This window comes from Tauraco erythrolophus, chromosome 17 (genome assembly GCF_009769465.1).
Source record: "Tauraco erythrolophus isolate bTauEry1 chromosome 17, bTauEry1.pri, whole genome shotgun sequence".
Classification (NCBI taxonomy): Eukaryota; Metazoa; Chordata; class Aves; order Musophagiformes; family Musophagidae; genus Tauraco; species Tauraco erythrolophus.
The window spans coordinates 3355769-3373027 of NC_141481.1; the positions used below are offsets into that span (position 1 = coordinate 3355769).

At 39.4% G+C, this 17259-nt stretch overlaps 1 protein-coding gene across 5 annotated transcripts in view; it reads left to right on the forward strand.

Moving 5' to 3' along the window:
* Positions 1-16831, forward strand: part of CIITA (class II major histocompatibility complex transactivator) — a 30110-nt gene extending 13279 nt beyond the window's left edge. For 4 of the 5 annotated variants that reach the window (XM_086622171.1, XM_086622174.1, XM_086622172.1 and 1 more), the window contains exons 7-20: positions 317-466; positions 1495-1635; positions 1774-1830; positions 3920-3985; positions 4438-6142; positions 6256-6426; positions 7290-7361; positions 8679-8759; positions 10184-10276; positions 10612-10695; positions 11478-11576; positions 12026-12109; positions 12817-12909; positions 14617-16831. In XM_086622171.1, the coding sequence (XP_086478297.1) occupies positions 317-466; positions 1495-1635; positions 1774-1830; positions 3920-3985; positions 4438-6142; positions 6256-6426; positions 7290-7361; positions 8679-8759; positions 10184-10276; positions 10612-10695; positions 11478-11576; positions 12026-12109; positions 12817-12889 (2876 nt within the window). In that variant the 3' untranslated portion in view covers positions 12890-12909; positions 14617-16831. The remainder of the gene's footprint in view (positions 1-316; positions 467-1494; positions 1636-1773; positions 1831-3919; positions 3986-4437; positions 6143-6255; positions 6427-7289; positions 7362-8678; positions 8760-10183; positions 10277-10611; positions 10696-11477; positions 11577-12025; positions 12110-12816; positions 12910-14616) is intronic. The other variant, XM_086622176.1, reaches the window with a different exon arrangement.
* Positions 16832-17259: the final 428 nt, after the last annotated feature.

Genomic DNA, 17259 nt, shown 5'->3' on the forward strand with positions numbered 1-17259 from the left:
TACGTGTAAGATCGTTTACATCTAAACACATCTGAAGGTTTCTAGAAAAAAAACAGGCCAGGAAGGATGAAGAAAAAGAAAATTAAGAGTGAACTACTGAGAAAAAGGAATCTACTACAGAATTTCATAAATACATTTTAGATCTTGAGGCCTGAGTAGATTTCAGAAAGCTATTGTGAATTGTTTTTGCTTTTGGAAAATCAGAAGACAACCGATCAGAATCAAGTGGTTTAAGATATCTACTGAGGTCTCTTCTTTGGCCCGTTAACTTCTAGCAATGAAATAACTTTCTCCTTTTGTTTTGCTTTTTTCCAAGTGGAAGTCCCTGCAGTGTCTGCAGGGAATGGCAGTTTCTTAGAGATGCCTCTCAACAGCCATTCAGCTAGTGCCACCTCACTAACTAACCAGCACATCTCCTTTTCTGTTCCTGCTACCAATGTGTTGGAAAGAAGTTTCATAATTCCTGGTACGTACAGTACAGCTATAGGTGCACACCTGTACACAGGTTGATTTGTACAAGGGGAAATCTCTCTTATAAATCTGGACATTGACCATGAACAATGGCAGGGAAAACAAGTATGGCAGCTGTTTCAATCTAGCGCTTAAGAATAGGAAATCACAAACAATTCATTAATAAACTTTGGTTTAGTTCCAATTTCTTTTTCCTCCGGAGGTTTGTAAAGGACTGCAGAGTAATTACAGTTGCAGTAGTAAAATGAAATCTAGGTTGGAATTTTATTCACAAAAACTGAGCACTGATCCAAGCCATGGGTTCTGTAGCCACCTTGCATTGATCATGTTGTGTAGCAGAGGGTGCTCATGGTACACTGGAAACTGCAATGACAAAGACACAATTCAACACCTTTTGCTGTTGAATCTATGCTGGAAAGGAACCAAAAAGAGGTGGGGATGAGTTAGAAGTCTTCAGGTATCTGATGCTAGCTGAAACAGCACAAAGTAGCAGAAGAAATTCTGCCACACCTACAGATACTCAGAGCTATGGCTGATTAAATTGCAAGCAATGCATCATTAAAAAAATTTCCCAGTGCAGGATCAGAGGGGGGCTGGTTGCTAGCTGCTTGTACAAGCTGCATGGTGTGCAATTATGTGGGAAAGATATAGTGCAAAGCATGGTAAAATTAGTTCAGATACATAATATTTACACATTTTCTCTCTTCTGCATCTCTGGTCCATATATTTACAGGCTTTGCCTTAAGCACTTTTCCTTATGTTAATAGAATTTCTGTTTAGACTATCAAAAACCAGTGGTCACTGAAATCTGGGTAATCCCTGTATTTCACATTCATCGTATTTTTTAAGAATATTTATTTGATGGATTCTGTGATCCTGTGAATTCTGGTTCATAAACTCTCCACTGGGAATATTTGCCCAGAAGCTGCCAGAAAGGATATGTAGCTTTTAGAAAGCTTTTTCTTTTTTTAGAAACCAGGAGCCTTTAAAAACAGAAGAGTAATTATTCTGCACTCATTTCAGGATCTTCAGCACCCTTGATTCCAGAGTGTCTACCTGCCAGCATGAAAGGGAGCCAAGAGAATACAGGCTTTGCAGATCCTTCTCAGCAGATACTTAACTTCATTCTTGGAAATCGCACATCTGATGTTATAATATATCCAGGTAAAAGCAATAACCTTTTATCCACATAAATAGGCAGAAAGTACTGGAAAATCAAAGCTGTCAACAAAGTACTCAGTTCCCTCATTTCAGTTACTGATAGCTATGATAGGTTGAAAACTGTCATTTGTTTCTTTCCAGTGCTGACGACTTCCATGGAAACATTGATATCCTCAAGTTCTCCAGTTAGTTTGTGTGGTAAGTAGAAAAGGAATCTGTTGGAGATTGGGAGAGGGAGCATATCATTTCTACTCAAGGCCAATTCTCTCCCCCAGGTTTTACTCATATTGACCTTATTGAGGAAATTAAAAATTAATTGCTCTTCCTCCTTTTTATTCATCACTGGCTGCTCTAGTTTAGTCCAAAATATAGAGCAGATAAGAGTTTGTAGAGCTATAGGTTCAGCTATATATTAGCAGCCAATCCACTGTGTTTGCTATGAAGACCAGTTTCTGGAAGAAGTCTTCTCATCTAGTTTAAACAATACAAAAGTCCAGTGTGCTTCAGCACCATCAGAATTGGAAGTTGTGCTGGTACTGCCATGGCCTGAGCATCTTAAATGCTCAGTGCCAAAGGCCAGACCGCAGTCTGCTCACATGGAAGCCCCAAAACCAAAGCAATGATGACGTATTTCACTAAACGATACAGAAGCCTAACATACAGGAAGGCTTGTAAAGCAATCAGAGCCTTGGTCAGGGTGTAACAGTCCCGCTTGTAGTAGCAGACTTTGCTCAGACGCTTTTGTTCTAGCTCTTGGAGAGCTGTTAGAACAGGGAGTTTGATTTCTGTGGTTATTGGGTTTCTGATTTCTGTGCAGCCCGGTGAGGACAGATGTTTGCAGCTTAGTACAAGTGTTTTGTGGCCCTCTGGTGGCCAACACGGCCCAAAATAGCAGAGTTCTAAAGTGGGGATTAATAGGCAAATACCCCTAGGTTTGGGCAAGTGTTTGTAAATGATATATACTGTTTCTGTGAATACACAATACCACTAATTCCAACTGATTTACAGCAGCAGAATGTATGTGAGCAGGTCAGAAACCTCAGAATTCCAAATGCAGCAGAAAAATCAGCACATAAGCTACAAAGCCAGTCCCTTTTCCTTTTTTAAAAGTTATTAACACCTGATTGATTTGACCAATGCTGCTTCCTATCTAAATGTCTCATTATGGCTTTTCTTGGTTTCCTATTCTGTTGTTTTGATTTAATAAAATAGTAAACCAAAACCAGACACTTGCCTGAAAATAGACATATCCCCTCTCTATTTAATATCTTAAGTTGATTTTTCCTCTACAAGGAGGAGAACTATCTCTGTATCAAATGTATCGTTTCACTGGAAAAGGATTTGCATATTAGAAGTCTGTGAGTGCATCCCTGCTAGAAGCAACTCTAACTGTTCCACTGTTGCTGGCATGCAGGGTAGGAACTGATTTCCAGATCTCTGAAACTTTAAGATTAGTGTTTTTTTTAAAAAAACGCGTTCTGCATCAAGATGAACCAAATATTATGGTAATAAATAAATTTGTACAAATCGAGGAAGATTAACCTGTTTTGGGTGCATTTTCTTCCACATCTCTGCTGAGTGTGGTTACCACAAGACTATTGATGAGGTTAGATTTGTTACAGTCTCTATCAATTTAAGCTCTGTCCTGTGTCTGCAAGGCTTTTCCTACCAAAAGCCTTATCAAAACTGGTACTTTGTTATTAATAATCTGTAGAAAACTTGCTTTCTCTGAAAAATTCTTTGTGTATGGCAGACACTGCTCACCTGACCAAGGGCAAAGGTCTGCAGCAGTTTGAAAACAAATAGGCAAAAAGAAAGAAAATTGGGCAGTGACAGTACTTCATCAGGAAGAGTAGTGGGTAAATTCTGTTACCACTAGTCACTTCTCTGTGACTTTCATCCTTAATGCTTAGTCACAAGGTGTAGAATAACAAAAGGAAGCTATTGCTTTTGATGACATAAAGAAGTCTTATGTGTGAACGTGAATTTCTGCAGAACACTGACATTGAAAAGAACAGTGGATGTCACCTGGTTATGATAGGTCTTTTGCTTCATACAACTGTTGGAAAAGCTGTCGTACTGCCTTCAACAGTTCATGTCAGCTGATTTGTACTTGTATGAGGATTTTTTTCCTTTTCCCTTGTAAAATAAACAAAATATCTCTTTCTCTGGATGATACGTAATTTATGTTGCATTGAACTTGAAAATTTAGTCTTATTGTTAAAATTAGTAAAGTGGAATTGATGACTATCTAGGTGTCTTCAAATATATTGTTTTGTTTCTCCAGGTTTAGAAATGTTCAAAGAAGTCCAAGTTCCCATAATTCCTTCTGAAGAACCTTTCAAAAGACCAAGTGAGTTTAGATCTCTTGAACTTAAAACTTCCAGTATTTTTTGGCTAATTTTTCAGTTTCTTTCCCTACAGAAAAGCTTCTTGTAGGAATTGTCATTCAACAATTTGTGAAGCTGTTCTGTCTGAGCACAATTCCTGTTTTTAAGATGTTAAGATCTGTCTACCTTTAGGTACCTAGCTGTCATACCTACTTAGGAGGTCATTGTACTTAGCTGGTTTTATCATGTGTAGATACCTCCGAAATTATTCGGTTCATAGGTCTAAAATTGTCTATTGTGCCTGCACTCCTAATTGCAGTCCCTGCAGTTGCATGGGATAAATCCAGACCTACATGCTTTATGGGAACTGAAGTATTTTGATCATAATTACAATTATGTACTTAAACCACCCTGAAGCAATGCTGTAATTTGTGGACTGGTTTCTTCAGTTTGTATGTGCTTTTTATTCCTCTAGAGCCAGTGGAAGCTTTCTGTACATCACTTATGGACTATTTCCGAGATGTGTGCAAATCTGTGGCCATGGAGCATGAAGTAACTCTTGATCACCTGTTTATTGATGGGACACTTGTTCAAAGCCAAACTGAAACCAAGACTGCGAAAAACAGTGTAAAAGCAATGGAAAAGGAACGGGTAACTTGCAGTCTGCAAGGGAAGGAAAAGACAGCCCTTAAAAGAAGCCAAATATTTCAAATCCCAGGAGGTAAAGACTTAGAGACTAAAGTGATTGTGGTGCTGGGAAAAGCAGGAATGGGCAAAAGCATTCTTGTTCAGAAGATCTGCCAGGACTGGTCCAACGGAGAGTTTTCTCAATTTGAATTTGTGTTTTGGTTTGACTGCAAACAAATAAGTTTGCCTGAGAAGCGATACAGCCTGAAGGATTTGCTGCTTGAATTTTTTGTAAAACCTCGAGAGGGGAGCAAAGAGATCTTTGAGTATATATTGCAAAATCCTGCTAAAGTCCTTTTGGTTTTTGATGGTTTTGAAGGGTTGCATGATCATGAGAATTTTCCTCGTTGCTCGGCCAGCCAGCCTGAAAAAGACTTGTGCAGTATGAAGGAGCTGCTTTCAGGACTTATCCAAAAAAAGATACTCAATGGTTGTACATTATTATTTACAGCAAGACCAAAAGACAAGGTGTATCAGTATGTGTCCAAAGTGGATAAGACCATTGAAATAGTAGGGTTTTCCCCTCAGCAGAGAGAATTGTATATAACCAAATACTTTGAAGGATTACCCTACTGTGATAATGCACTGGAATTAATCAAAGAGCGTGAGTACTTGTTCAGTCATTGTTACAGCCCTGTTATGTGTAGATTTGTTTGTTTTCTCTGTGAGAGACTACTGGAAATGGGAGACAAAAATCTTCCTTCAACTCTTACTACAGTCTTCCTGAAATTTGTTCAGCAAAAGATAATACCTATGCAAACAGATGTTACAGCCATGCACAATCAAGAGAGACTTGCTACACTAGCCCGTATTGCCTGGTATCTTGGAGAAAAGCACCAAAGTGCCATGAAAAGTTATCTTCCTTCTAAGGAAGTTAAAGAGTTTGCACTGAAATACGGATTTTTCCTGCCATTTGCATTCCCCAAACATTCAGATACTGGAGGAGAGGAATTTGGGAGCACGTTCTCTGATTTTGTCATTCAGAATTTCTTGGGTGCACTTCACCTTATGTTAGCAGAAGAGATCAAGGATAAAAGTCTAACAAAGTACCTGTCTTTTCCATCCAAGAAGAAGAAACCTTATAACTGGTTAGATTTAGTGCCTCGATTTTTGGCTGGATTATTGTTCCTCCAGGATGACCCGTGCTTCTGCTCCCTTTCAAATAAGGATGTAAAACAATCAACCAAGAAGCAAAAAACACTCCTGAAGTATATTAGAAGGCTGCAGATAAACGAGCTCTGTTCGGAGAGGTTACTCGAGCTTTTACATTGTGTTTATGAAACACAAAGCAGTTATCTTTTGCAGCATGTGGCCTTAAGGCTCAAGCCAGACCTCTCTTTTCTGGGCGTAGTTCTTACACCACCTGATGTCCATGTACTGCACTTTGTTTTAAAAAGGTCAAGAAAAGAGTTTTCCTTGGATTTACGAAACAGCAGCATTGACATGCAAGGGCTAAAGGACTTGGTTGGCCTAAACAATGTGGCATCGTTCAGGTTGGTCATTTTTTGTAGATAATAGTGTCATTCATAGGATTGTATGTAGATGACGCTTTCGTGCAACAACAGCAGTCATGTCTGTTGATTTCACACCTTTTCTCACTTCACAGGGCCTCCCTCAGTGATACAGTCAGGCTCTGGAAATCTTTAGAACGAACAAAAGACTACGAACTGCTGAGAGCATCAACAGAGAAATTTGTTCTTGATCCCTTTAAGGCAAAGACAATGAGGGACGTCAGTGACCTTTCAGACCTTGTAGAGATGCAGAAGATGATCAATTGGTAGGCTCATTTATGACCAAAAGTCCTCTTAATACACTAGCGAATTAAGAAATGGGTGTTCACTGACAGTGCTGGAGAACGGAGTCTTCTGCTTGTCCAAAGGAGAAGTAACTAAGGCAATGCAAGCTCTTGTATTGTCTCAGAGCGTTCACCTGCCCTGATGTGTGGTGGTTGTCACAGCAGGGAGGAGCAATGACAGCACCATGTAGAAGTTTTATCAAAACTGCCCCTAAAAAAGCCAGCTGTCATTTTTTTTCTTCAAATTTCTTTTTATCTCTGAGTATGCTATCTTCTGATTGCTTTCAGTTACGTAACTTGAGCTGACTGATTTCCCCCCCAGTAGCACCTGGGCCATGAATGAAGGCTTGTTTTGCACTAGTCACAAATGACCTGAGTGAGCCCTTTAGCTCAGGAGGTAAAAGTTTATCTATAAACCCTGTGTTTCGGTCCTGCTCATGATATGGCTAGGGGGCTGGCTGCAATTAAGAGCATGCATAAAGTATTTTGGTTGTGGGTTTTTTTTAAATAAAAAAGTGACTTCCATTTTAACACAGGCATAGTATCTTGTTTAAAATATACACAAAATAAATGTTGTGTTTGACAGATAATACTTGATTTAGAAGAATGTATTTTTAAGTTTTATTGGAAAAAGGCAAATAACTGTGCTATGAAAAGCAATTATCAAATTGAAATTAATCAAATTAAGAAAAGTTGGAGTAGAAGTTATTCTTAGGCTTCCTGGTTCCTCAGTTAATGCAGCAGTGGTTCATTTTCTGTAAAAGTTTGCTAAGAAATTATTTTTAAAGCATTGGTTTGATTGTTAAAGTATTTCTCATAGTTGGGTTCTACTGTGATTTATTTAGTGTGCAAGATGCATCTGGTTGCAGCAGCTATGAAATTTCTGCCATCAAAAACCTCAGAAAGCTAGAATTTGCGTAAGTGATGTACTTTGTTGATCGATACAAGATTACATTTAAGACTGAGAAGAGTCATGAATATTGGCAACAGTCATTGAACTGCTGTATTGTTAGTTTATGGTAAAGTATTAAGTAAACCCTGTTTATTTCTATTTTGCTTTTCTCAACTGGACTTTTTAAGTTATGGCCAAGACTCCAAAAACATAATTTCTGGCTCCTGCAGTGATACAGATCAAGATGGTTCTACCAATTTTATTTGGTTTTTCTACAAGTTAGCTTCTTATCACCAGATATAGATCTTGTGCCACACGATATAAAATATCTTGATTGTGATCCAACTACCTTGGAAATATTTTTTCCCCTAAAATGCTCAACTTTTCTGAGTCTTCTGATGTAATTTTCTGCCCTATCAGAGCTTAGGCCATGAGACAATAAAGTTAGAGAGTGCCTCCCAAATAAAACATTAGCACCGTTTTCCTGGAAGAAGGAAGATTGACCTGGAAACACTGGCTTTTATAATGAAGTGTAATAATGATTATTTTTTCCTCACAAACTGTAAGCAGCCTCCAAGGCTATCACACATAGCATGTGAATTAGTTTGGGCAGAAGCTGTACCAGTGCAATGGAGAACTGTCATCAGGTCTTCATGTGTTTTCCTGCTCTTCACATCTGACCCAGTCTAGAACTGCTGTGCTTGGCCTCGCTTCTGATTTTACGCTGCTTTCTCTTCTCGTTTCCTCACCTACTTTCCCTTTACTTTGAATTTATGGTTAAAATTCTGATCCTTTTAACTAGGCTGCACTTGTTCTGATACCAAAGAAACTCCAAATAAGAAATTATCATCTGAGGGACAAATGCTTAGAGCTGGAATATTTATGCTTCAATTATGCTTTAAGCTGCAGTAAAGTGTTGACCTTAAGTTAGTCTGAATTGCCAATAGTTGGGTAGTGGGGGAGAAGATAATATTTTTTTTTCATCTCTGTTACCAAGATTATAGTAGTTAAAATTAAAAATCTGAAAAAAATAGAAAAAGAACAAAAATATAGGAATCTAAAACAAGTGAGATGAGTCTTGCGAAGAGTAACAAAAAAGCAGCAAAGGTATGTACTGCTGCTTCTGTGCAAGCAGCTCTGCTCTGCCTGACCTTAGCCTTGTGGGGTTTTCATCCGGAGGCTTCAAAGCAGAAATCCTTGCTGCAGATTGTAGGGAATGGCTGCTTCTGAGGAGTGTAAACTAGCTTATGTTTGGGGCTGCAGGGGAAGAACTTGAAAATTTGTAACTTCTGCTGTTTCTGTGCATGTGAAAAAACTGCTGCGTGTCTATATTTTCTTCCAGGCTGGGTCCAGCATGTGGCCTTCAGGGATTCCGAAAACTGGTGGAAATTCTTGCAGCGTTTCCATCACTTCAGCATTTAGAGTGAGTAATGCTAAAGATTAACTTTGCTAATGTTGTTTCTCAGCAGCCTTGATGATGGGGGAGCTCATGTACCCAAGAAACATTCTATTTGCCAACAACACTACTTGCTTTGATGAACAAGCTGTACAACAAAAACATTCAGAGAATATAACCACAGACTAAAAGCTAGCGCTCTTCATCTGCCTGAAGACACTTGGTAGTGGTTCGTTCAGTATCCCTTTGGTCACTCCCCTGTGTGTTCCTCAGTGGTTAAAAGCTTGTGGGAGAGGTTTAGTACAGAGCCCCACCGGGTGGTCCCCCTTCCTAGCACTGACCAACACTGCCTGCAGATCACTTATTTCTTCATTCGAGCTCCGTAACATGCCCGAGCTCCAGGAAAGAACAGGCTCCCTCCTGAACCAGAAGCAGTGTTAAATTTCAGGGTTAACTTCAGTATTTGTGCCATTGCTGTGCACCTTCCAGTGTCAACAAACATACTGACCTTCTGGTAGAACTTGTAAGAGATTGAGCTTTGTGAATGTGATTCAAATAAAAAATACTTTAAAAGCCATACTCAGCCGGTATCTGGTTTTGTTCTGCCCATGTATTTTCACACAGTCTTTGTCTCTTCCTTTACCAGGAGCAGTATTAAAAATAAATAGAGTTTTAAGAACTCCAGTTACTGTTTATTCTCCTGTATCCATGACAAACCAGAACATTAAGCTTCTTTACACTAGAAACAATTGTAGCAACAACAGTCCATATTCAGCGTCATCTCTGTGGGAAGATTACTGCAGTTTGAGAGGGCTTTTGGCCTTACTGGCTCAGCCCATTGGCCATTTGTCTACATTGTATCCGGCCTTTTCCTGATATTTTGGGAAAACAATAAAGCTATAAAATTGGAATGAGTCTGATGTATCTCAACGTTGTGTGTCAGATTAGAAGGGGATCCGCTATCTAAAATTGTGACTATCTAAAACTTCTTCCAGCTGGATACTTCAATGAGGGAAAACTTCATTTCTAATACTCCCTATCTGGAGAAGGAACTGTTTAGGCAGGGATTTACAGCATCTGCTGCATTTTGTCAGTTCTGTATTTCTGTGTGCACAGGAAATCTCATTTCAGCATAGCCGGAACACAGCTATTTCATAACCATTTTAATAATCTTCAGTATATAGTGGAAGCAAGGCATTAAGTGCTACCATTTGCATATCAAAGGAAATGGGTCAAGCCATTCAGCTATTAAAAAAAAAAAATCTTACGCTGTAAATTTGGGAAGCAGAAAGCTGCTTATCAGAGAAGCTGTAATTTGTGTGATGCTTCTTGCTGATTGAGGCTACTGCAGAGAAGGAGCTTCTCAGGATATTTAGAGTGGTCTCTGAGGTGAATGAACTGCAAAACTTTAGATTTAAAGGGAAGCTAATTCTTTCTTTGTTGTCATCCAGCCTTGATGCTCTGAGTGAAAACGGCATAGGAGATGAAGGAGCAAAGAGTCTGTCTGAAGTCTTTCCAACCCTGACATCACTGGAAACATTAAAGTAAGTGCAAGGTTAACAGTTCTGGGAAATTTTTAGATTAAACCTAGAGCTTTAAGGGACTGTGTGTTAACAATTATGGGCACAACTAACCTGTGGACATGGAAGACCAATGAATCTATGGACATACTTAATCTGTATATTCATTAGGGAAATAAACTAATCCTATGGCAATTCATCATTTTCCTTCAAGGGCAGTAATTTGTCTTTTTCCCTTCATCTGTTCTAAACAGACTGTCCAAATGATATAAATAAGACATCAAAAATGAATTTTCCCCACACAGTAATAAATTAGAACAAATGTGCTCAACTAACAAAGCCATCTCACTTTACTGTAGCTTATCACAGAATAAGATAACAGATGTGGGTGCGGAGAAACTAGCTACAGCTCTTCCTTCCTTGTCTTCATTAAAGACACTAAGGTAAGTAGTTGTATCCTGTTCAGTTGTTTTGTACAACATACCTTGCTATCTCCGTCAGAAATTACTGAACATGGATCAAATATGTACACTGTGCAGCAGCCAAGCTTTTGACTTCCTTCTTGCATAAAGCCTTCAGAGAGCAGAGACATGTATGACCCAGTGTAGACATACAGAAGGATATCTCATTAATATAATGAGAACTGTACTGATTTTTAACCCCAATCCATAGTTCCCGCTTATGAATAATGTCCTATACAAATGTGTACCCAGGGCCATGATCTACTGTAAGCTTATGCAGACCTTCCTAAGCGCAGTGCTAAGCTCTAAACCAGGTGGTGTGTGTTTGCTCATGCGGGACCAATGGTCCATCCCACTTCATGAAAATGTCTGGCATAGGCCTGAATGAAGTGTTTCAGCAGGGAATGCAAGAAACTGTAGTGTGCAATTCTGGAATAACTTGCTTACACTGAAACCTTTTGAATGCTGTGCCCCAAATCTTTGAGCTTCATTTTCTTGCAGATTTTTAATTTTATCTAATGCAGACTGAAATGTTCTCATTATTCATTAAAAATCTAGACTTTTTTTGCTGTAGCTGTGCTAGCTGAAGAAGAGATGTGGCCATTTGCCCTACTTCATACGGAAAATATGAGACTGTGTTTTAAATGTTAACTGCAAATAGATAAGGATAAATTGGAAGTTAAGATGTACCAACCATATCTGAAATTCCTTGGTCTAATGTATGATCTGTTTACATTATCCATTATTTAATGTGACTATACCAGTTTGGTTTTCTGCAGCTTATACAACAACAGCATTTGTGATGTTGGAGCAGAAAATCTTGCGAAAGTTCTTCCTGTGATGGCATCTTTAAGAGTGCTAGAGTGAGTATGAAATCTTTTGAGATGGCTCAAGAAAGCTTACTTGCTTGGATACTGAAAATTCAAATCTTTGTGCTGGGACTAGAGGAGACAAATTAAGGAAGAAAATCTCAGGGATATTTCACAGGGAAAATATGCTTATGCGCAAAGTCTGGATAGTTAGTTGTTAAAAAAGATTAAGGAGCAGTTTGCCATAAAACCAAAAAAAAAACAAAACAGTTTCAGGTATATATAATAAGGAATCCCTCAGATGAACTGACCCAATGAAGTTCCCATTTGACCTTCTGAGTATTTAATTACAGGTTTTCTGAATCAAGGATATTTTATATATATTTTTTTGTTTCTTCCCCATCTGCAGATAAGCCTATATAGTATTTTTGATTTTGAATTAAATGTTTGATTACACTGCTACATGATGTGATCTGGACTAACAAAGTTTTTTGTTTCCTCAGTGTTCAGTATAACAAAATAACTAGCGTTGGAGCCCAGCAGCTGACTGACAGCCTACGAAAATGTCCCCATATAAAGAACTTAGTGTAAGTCTCTTAATAGACTGTTTGCTGTTATCTTCGTTCTGTAAATTGGGTTAGGACTCATGCTAAAGCTGTGTTCTGTATTTGTCAGATTTATAAGAGGCACAAAAAAAGACATCACCGAGGCACAAACGCAGTCACAGAAATGTTAAAAATGTCATCTCTGGGTTTAGCTGCATTAATTCCCAATCGTCCCAGGCAAGTAAGCTTGTCCTGCTTTAAGCACAGTTTACATTGAGCCTCCCTTTGTTAATCGTCTCCCCTCCCAGAGTACCTGACCTACTCTGTGCTGCAGGACTTGCACTTGCAGGTTAAACAACAAGCAGCCATCATTACAGGTTAAATAGACTGAAGCTGCCAGTACACTTTCAGAGGAAGGGAGTTCAATGGAAAGCTAAAGAACAGTTATGGAGACAGGACTGTAGTGTGTCCTATAACCATAGTCAGTCAGATTTTTGGGGAGTGAACTGCTTTCTTATAAATCAAAATGCACTTTCATTTGTTCCATAGCTTAAATATTTTTATAGAATGGTACTCAAAAGGGAAAGGCAACTTGAAAAAAAAAAAAACCAAAACAAACAAACAAACAAAAAAAACAACAAAAAAAAACAAAAACAACCAGAACTCACACACATCAAACATGCCAAAAACACTGAGAAGCAAATTATGCTTCTTAAAAATCTCTTTCCTTTCTGAATTTGCCTTTACAGGATGTGGAATCCCACCATTCCCTATGGAGTTCTAGAACACCTTCAGCAGCTGGACTCCAGGATCAGTGTGTAGATTCACGTGACTCCATAAAGGTAACGCAAACCCTGGCTCCCTGAAACGACGTTTTTTCTGTGGCAGCTGTTGATTCTGGTCACACTGGCAGCAGGCACAGTAACGCTATCAATGCATGCACGACTAGGTAAAGAGCTGCTGCCCTAGAGTAGCACAGATGAACGTCACATCAGGCCCTTTGCCCCTGCTCACCTTGCATCCCCCATCTCCCTGGCACCAGCACTCGCAGACTGCAAGAGCTGCATCAGCAAGAATGGAACTTCTTCTCACGCCCCTGGTTCAGCCCAGCTCAGCGGCTGGCAGCTGGCCTGCTTGCCTTCTCTTTTCTGTTGTGGAAAACTCAATAGCTCTGTGTACTTCCCATGTTTCATAGATAAGTTCTGTACTCTTTAGAGTTTGTTTTGTGTTGATTTTTAGTAAGTCCTTTCACTTTTCCTTCGTTTAATACAAATCCTCAACAGCTGCTTGTCTCACTATGAAGCTGTGCCTATACTGTACTCAGAGCAAACCATTGGTTCCTACATTCCTTGTTTTCAGTGTTTTGTGTGGTGTAGCCACTTTTACTTCATTGATTCTGCCTGCAGTTTCAAGGATCCTTGAAATAATTGCATTGTTAGCAATTTGCTAAGATTGCTGATGATCACCAGAATCTGACTGCTTTGACACTCCTGAACTGAAGGAGCTGCAGCAGGCACCGAGAAGTTAGGGTTTTGTGTAGGATTTCTGCTCCCAGTTTTCTGCCATGTGCTTCCTCTTGCTCTTAAAACAACATTACGCAGGATGCATCAGCGAAACGATCCCAGAGTCAAGCCAGACACCAGATGCCCTCCAGCTTTCTTTCAGATGGCAAAAACACATTGCAGAGTGATTGCCAGCTGCTTGAACTGTGGTTTGAAATTCCTGGCAACAGCTGTGCTTGCCAGTGGCTCCCTAAACCAGGCAGTGAGCCAAGCTTTTGCATGACTCTTGCTCTCAGTGCACTAATCATTGGATGTAGACTGGGCAATAGATGTGGCATTGATGAGGCTACAGGTTGTGGAAGACTTAGGTGTCATACCAGCTTCACAGATGAGCTTTATGCATCAGCAGTGAAAAATTGTAGTGATCCTTAATAGCCCACAGTACAACTAACTCTTTGTCTTGTTGAATAACCATACCTGCTTGGGAAAGAAGACATTAGGGATATGAACACTGCCAGGAAACCTTACAAAAGCAAAGCTTTCTCTAACCTCCTGTGTCCATCATTCAAGGGGACCATGTGATAAGTGCCTCTGAATACGTAGGTCAGCTACCAGATGACCTCGGGTCTCCTCTGGACACAGAGCGATGGCAGTCAATGGTAGAGAGCTCTGCTCTGTGAAAGTCGGTGATTCTTGGACACTGGTCAGCTTTCACACCAAGCAAAAGATGTGTTTAACACAGCTCTGCTTAAACAAACCCTTGCACCTCTCTCCACTGCTGTTCGCTCATGTTTGCAGCACATGCCTGTGGCACCAGTTGCCACATTAGTATAGTATCTGAGTATGTGAGGAAACATTCTTCTTTATTAGCACTGAGGAGGAGTAGCACCAGAAAGTCTGGATCCTGTCTGTCAAACTTGAAACATCCAGCATCTACCAGTCACTGTTGTCTGTTTTCAGAGCACACCAAATATGTGGTTTTGGTGATGTTAATGATGATTAAGCTGATGGCCATACATCTAATATTCTGTTTTCATCATTTCACAGGTAATATAAAGAGGAGGTGAAGGTATCCTCTGGGTTTTCCTGTCTTCTTGCTGCTTTATGAATCAGTGGCTGATTTTCATGACAGTGGCAAAATGAAAAAAAGTCACATTTAAGCTTCTGAGTGATACTTGAAGTGGGTGAATGATGGCATTCAAATTTTTTAAAGGTCATTTAAAATGCTATTCAAAGACCTAGCTGTGTTTCTACTGAAGTGGTGAAGAGTTAAGCAACATCAAGTTTCAAAGATGAAAAGAGCATCTGGACATTGTGATCACCATTAAAAGTGACCAGGAATCACCAGGACATTGATAGTGTAACAGTCATCGAGTCGTCAAAAAGTAGACTGTAAGCTGCTTGGACCTGCAACATCTGAAGTTGTGACAGATGAAATCTAATTGTTTCATGGTGACGGTGGTAACTGCAATCAAATTTGACTTGATGGTTTTGGACTTCCAAAGCTCTGTGTTACAGATTTCACCTGTCTGTCTGGACTGATTTGAAGCATTAGAGTCAGGAGCAGAAATAAGAATGATCAGTCTTAGAAAACAGTCTGATATTGTAAGATTATCCACGAGAATCTAGAAGTAGCTCTTTTCTTGATGCTAATCACCAATGCTGTCTTAAGGGATAGAAAGATATTTTCTATAACTCTCTTCTTACAGAATCCTTCAAAAAGATTGGAAAAAAAAAAAAAAAAGAAGAGAAGAAAAGAATTAAAACTGGGAAACTATTAAGGATTTTTCTGATGTTATCACAGAAATCCAAATGCATACAGGCAGCTTGAGTTTATTGCACAAAAATCCTCAAAGAGACAATCTTCAAAGGTTTTTACTCTGTCTCAAATGAGAACATTAAATTCATGCACCTGGATTGGGATTTCGTTTCTCCCTTGTAGATGGCAGCATAAATGTACCGTAATCATTGATATGTACACATCAGTGTCCCTGCCCATGGCAGGGGGGCTGGAACTAGGTGATCTTTAAGGTCCCTTCCAACCCAAACCATTCTATGATTCGATGATTTTTATAGCTGACAGTGAAATTACTACTGTGTGTGGTTTATGTGGCCTTCTTTTACAGAGTTATGAATAAGTAGGCAACGGCAGACAAGAACATATTTCAAAGCATTATCATGTGTCTACGCTGCTGGTCTCAGTGATATGTAGGCCAAATACTGGTCCTGCTGACTGTGACAGCAAACCAATTGTCTTCTTTTTTCTGTTCTTTTCTTTCAGCTCTGTGAACATGGAGAGAACTTATAATCCTACAGAGACTATTGTCAGGACTAGCATTCTGGCTCCAGATACAGTCTGGAGACAGAAAAACAAAAGGGGATGGAAAAAGCTACGAATATTTGATATACCACAAATTGAGAAAGGAGGTCTCTACTTCAAAGTTAGCTCAACAACCTCCTTGAAATCTCTCCTGCTAGAAAGCACTGACAATCCTGACCCAAGGATCTATGCAAACTAGAATCTCTCAGCTAACCTCTCAAATACTCTATTACTTGGTTTTAAAAAAGTTCCCAATTTAAACAGTTCAAAACCACCATCTTTGTGTTCTTTCCAGCAAATTATACTTCTCTGCTGAAGTTTCAGTGCCTGCAGAATCTTGACAGCAGAGATGGAGGATGGACAAATTAAAGCAAGAAGGAAGGAAGGTCTAGTTTGTTGTTTGTTATTCAAAGGAGAGCAGAGAACCAGTACATGAAGGAAGCAGTACAAGAGAGCAAGGTGGAAAAACTTTATGGAGGATACCATTGTAACTAGAAAGTGTTGTTTTTCTTCACTATCTGCATGGTTCCTCACTCTAGCCAAACTCCAGCCAGAGTCATGAAAAAAATCTCATTTACATTCTGCTCTTTCAGCTCTTTAATGGGAGGTAGTGTGAGCCAAATCTTCTGGGATGTTCCCATCAGCCTGTGGCACTCTAGCCATGCAAATCTATGGTGAGCCCTTGTCTTGGCTTCCCTTAGCTAAGCTTTGGATGACAATTGCTCCTGTAGGGATATAGTCTGCAGCTACATTTCACTCTGAATCTGAGAATGTGCTAAATATTACACAGGCAACGGAATGTTACAGAACCCTGTCTGGACTGATAAAATCATGTTCGGTATACTGCTGTTCTGAGTTAGTGGAAGATGTAAGTTTATAATGTATAATTCTAAATTGTGTTTCAGTTGTCTTTATAAATCTTTTTTAGAGTATTAATAAAAGTGAGTGTTCTTTTTTACAGTACCTTGTAGTACCTGTTCAAAATTATTTTGATTTTTCTCTCGGAAACACTATGAAACCACTGCTGGCTTCTGAACATAATGACATGCTCTGGGCTTTGTATTGCAGGTTAACGGAAAGCACTGTATGTGAGGCAGGTTTGTCCTGCCGGCACTTACCAGTTCAGTGGTCTGGAAATGGAGAAATAATTCCTTCCTAGCAGGCAATGGGATCTAGCAATGCAACTAACAGAATTTAAGTCCAGAATTAGAAGATATAAAAGTGCTGACTGAAGCCGCCTGCTAATAACAGCAAAAAGTTTTTGTATCCTTTCAGACTTTTTACAGTTAAAAGTTCGAAAATTAATTCAGGTTCAAAGTCTGGATATTCTTGTGGCACAAAGCTCATCCAAAATACTGTCAAATGAGGGC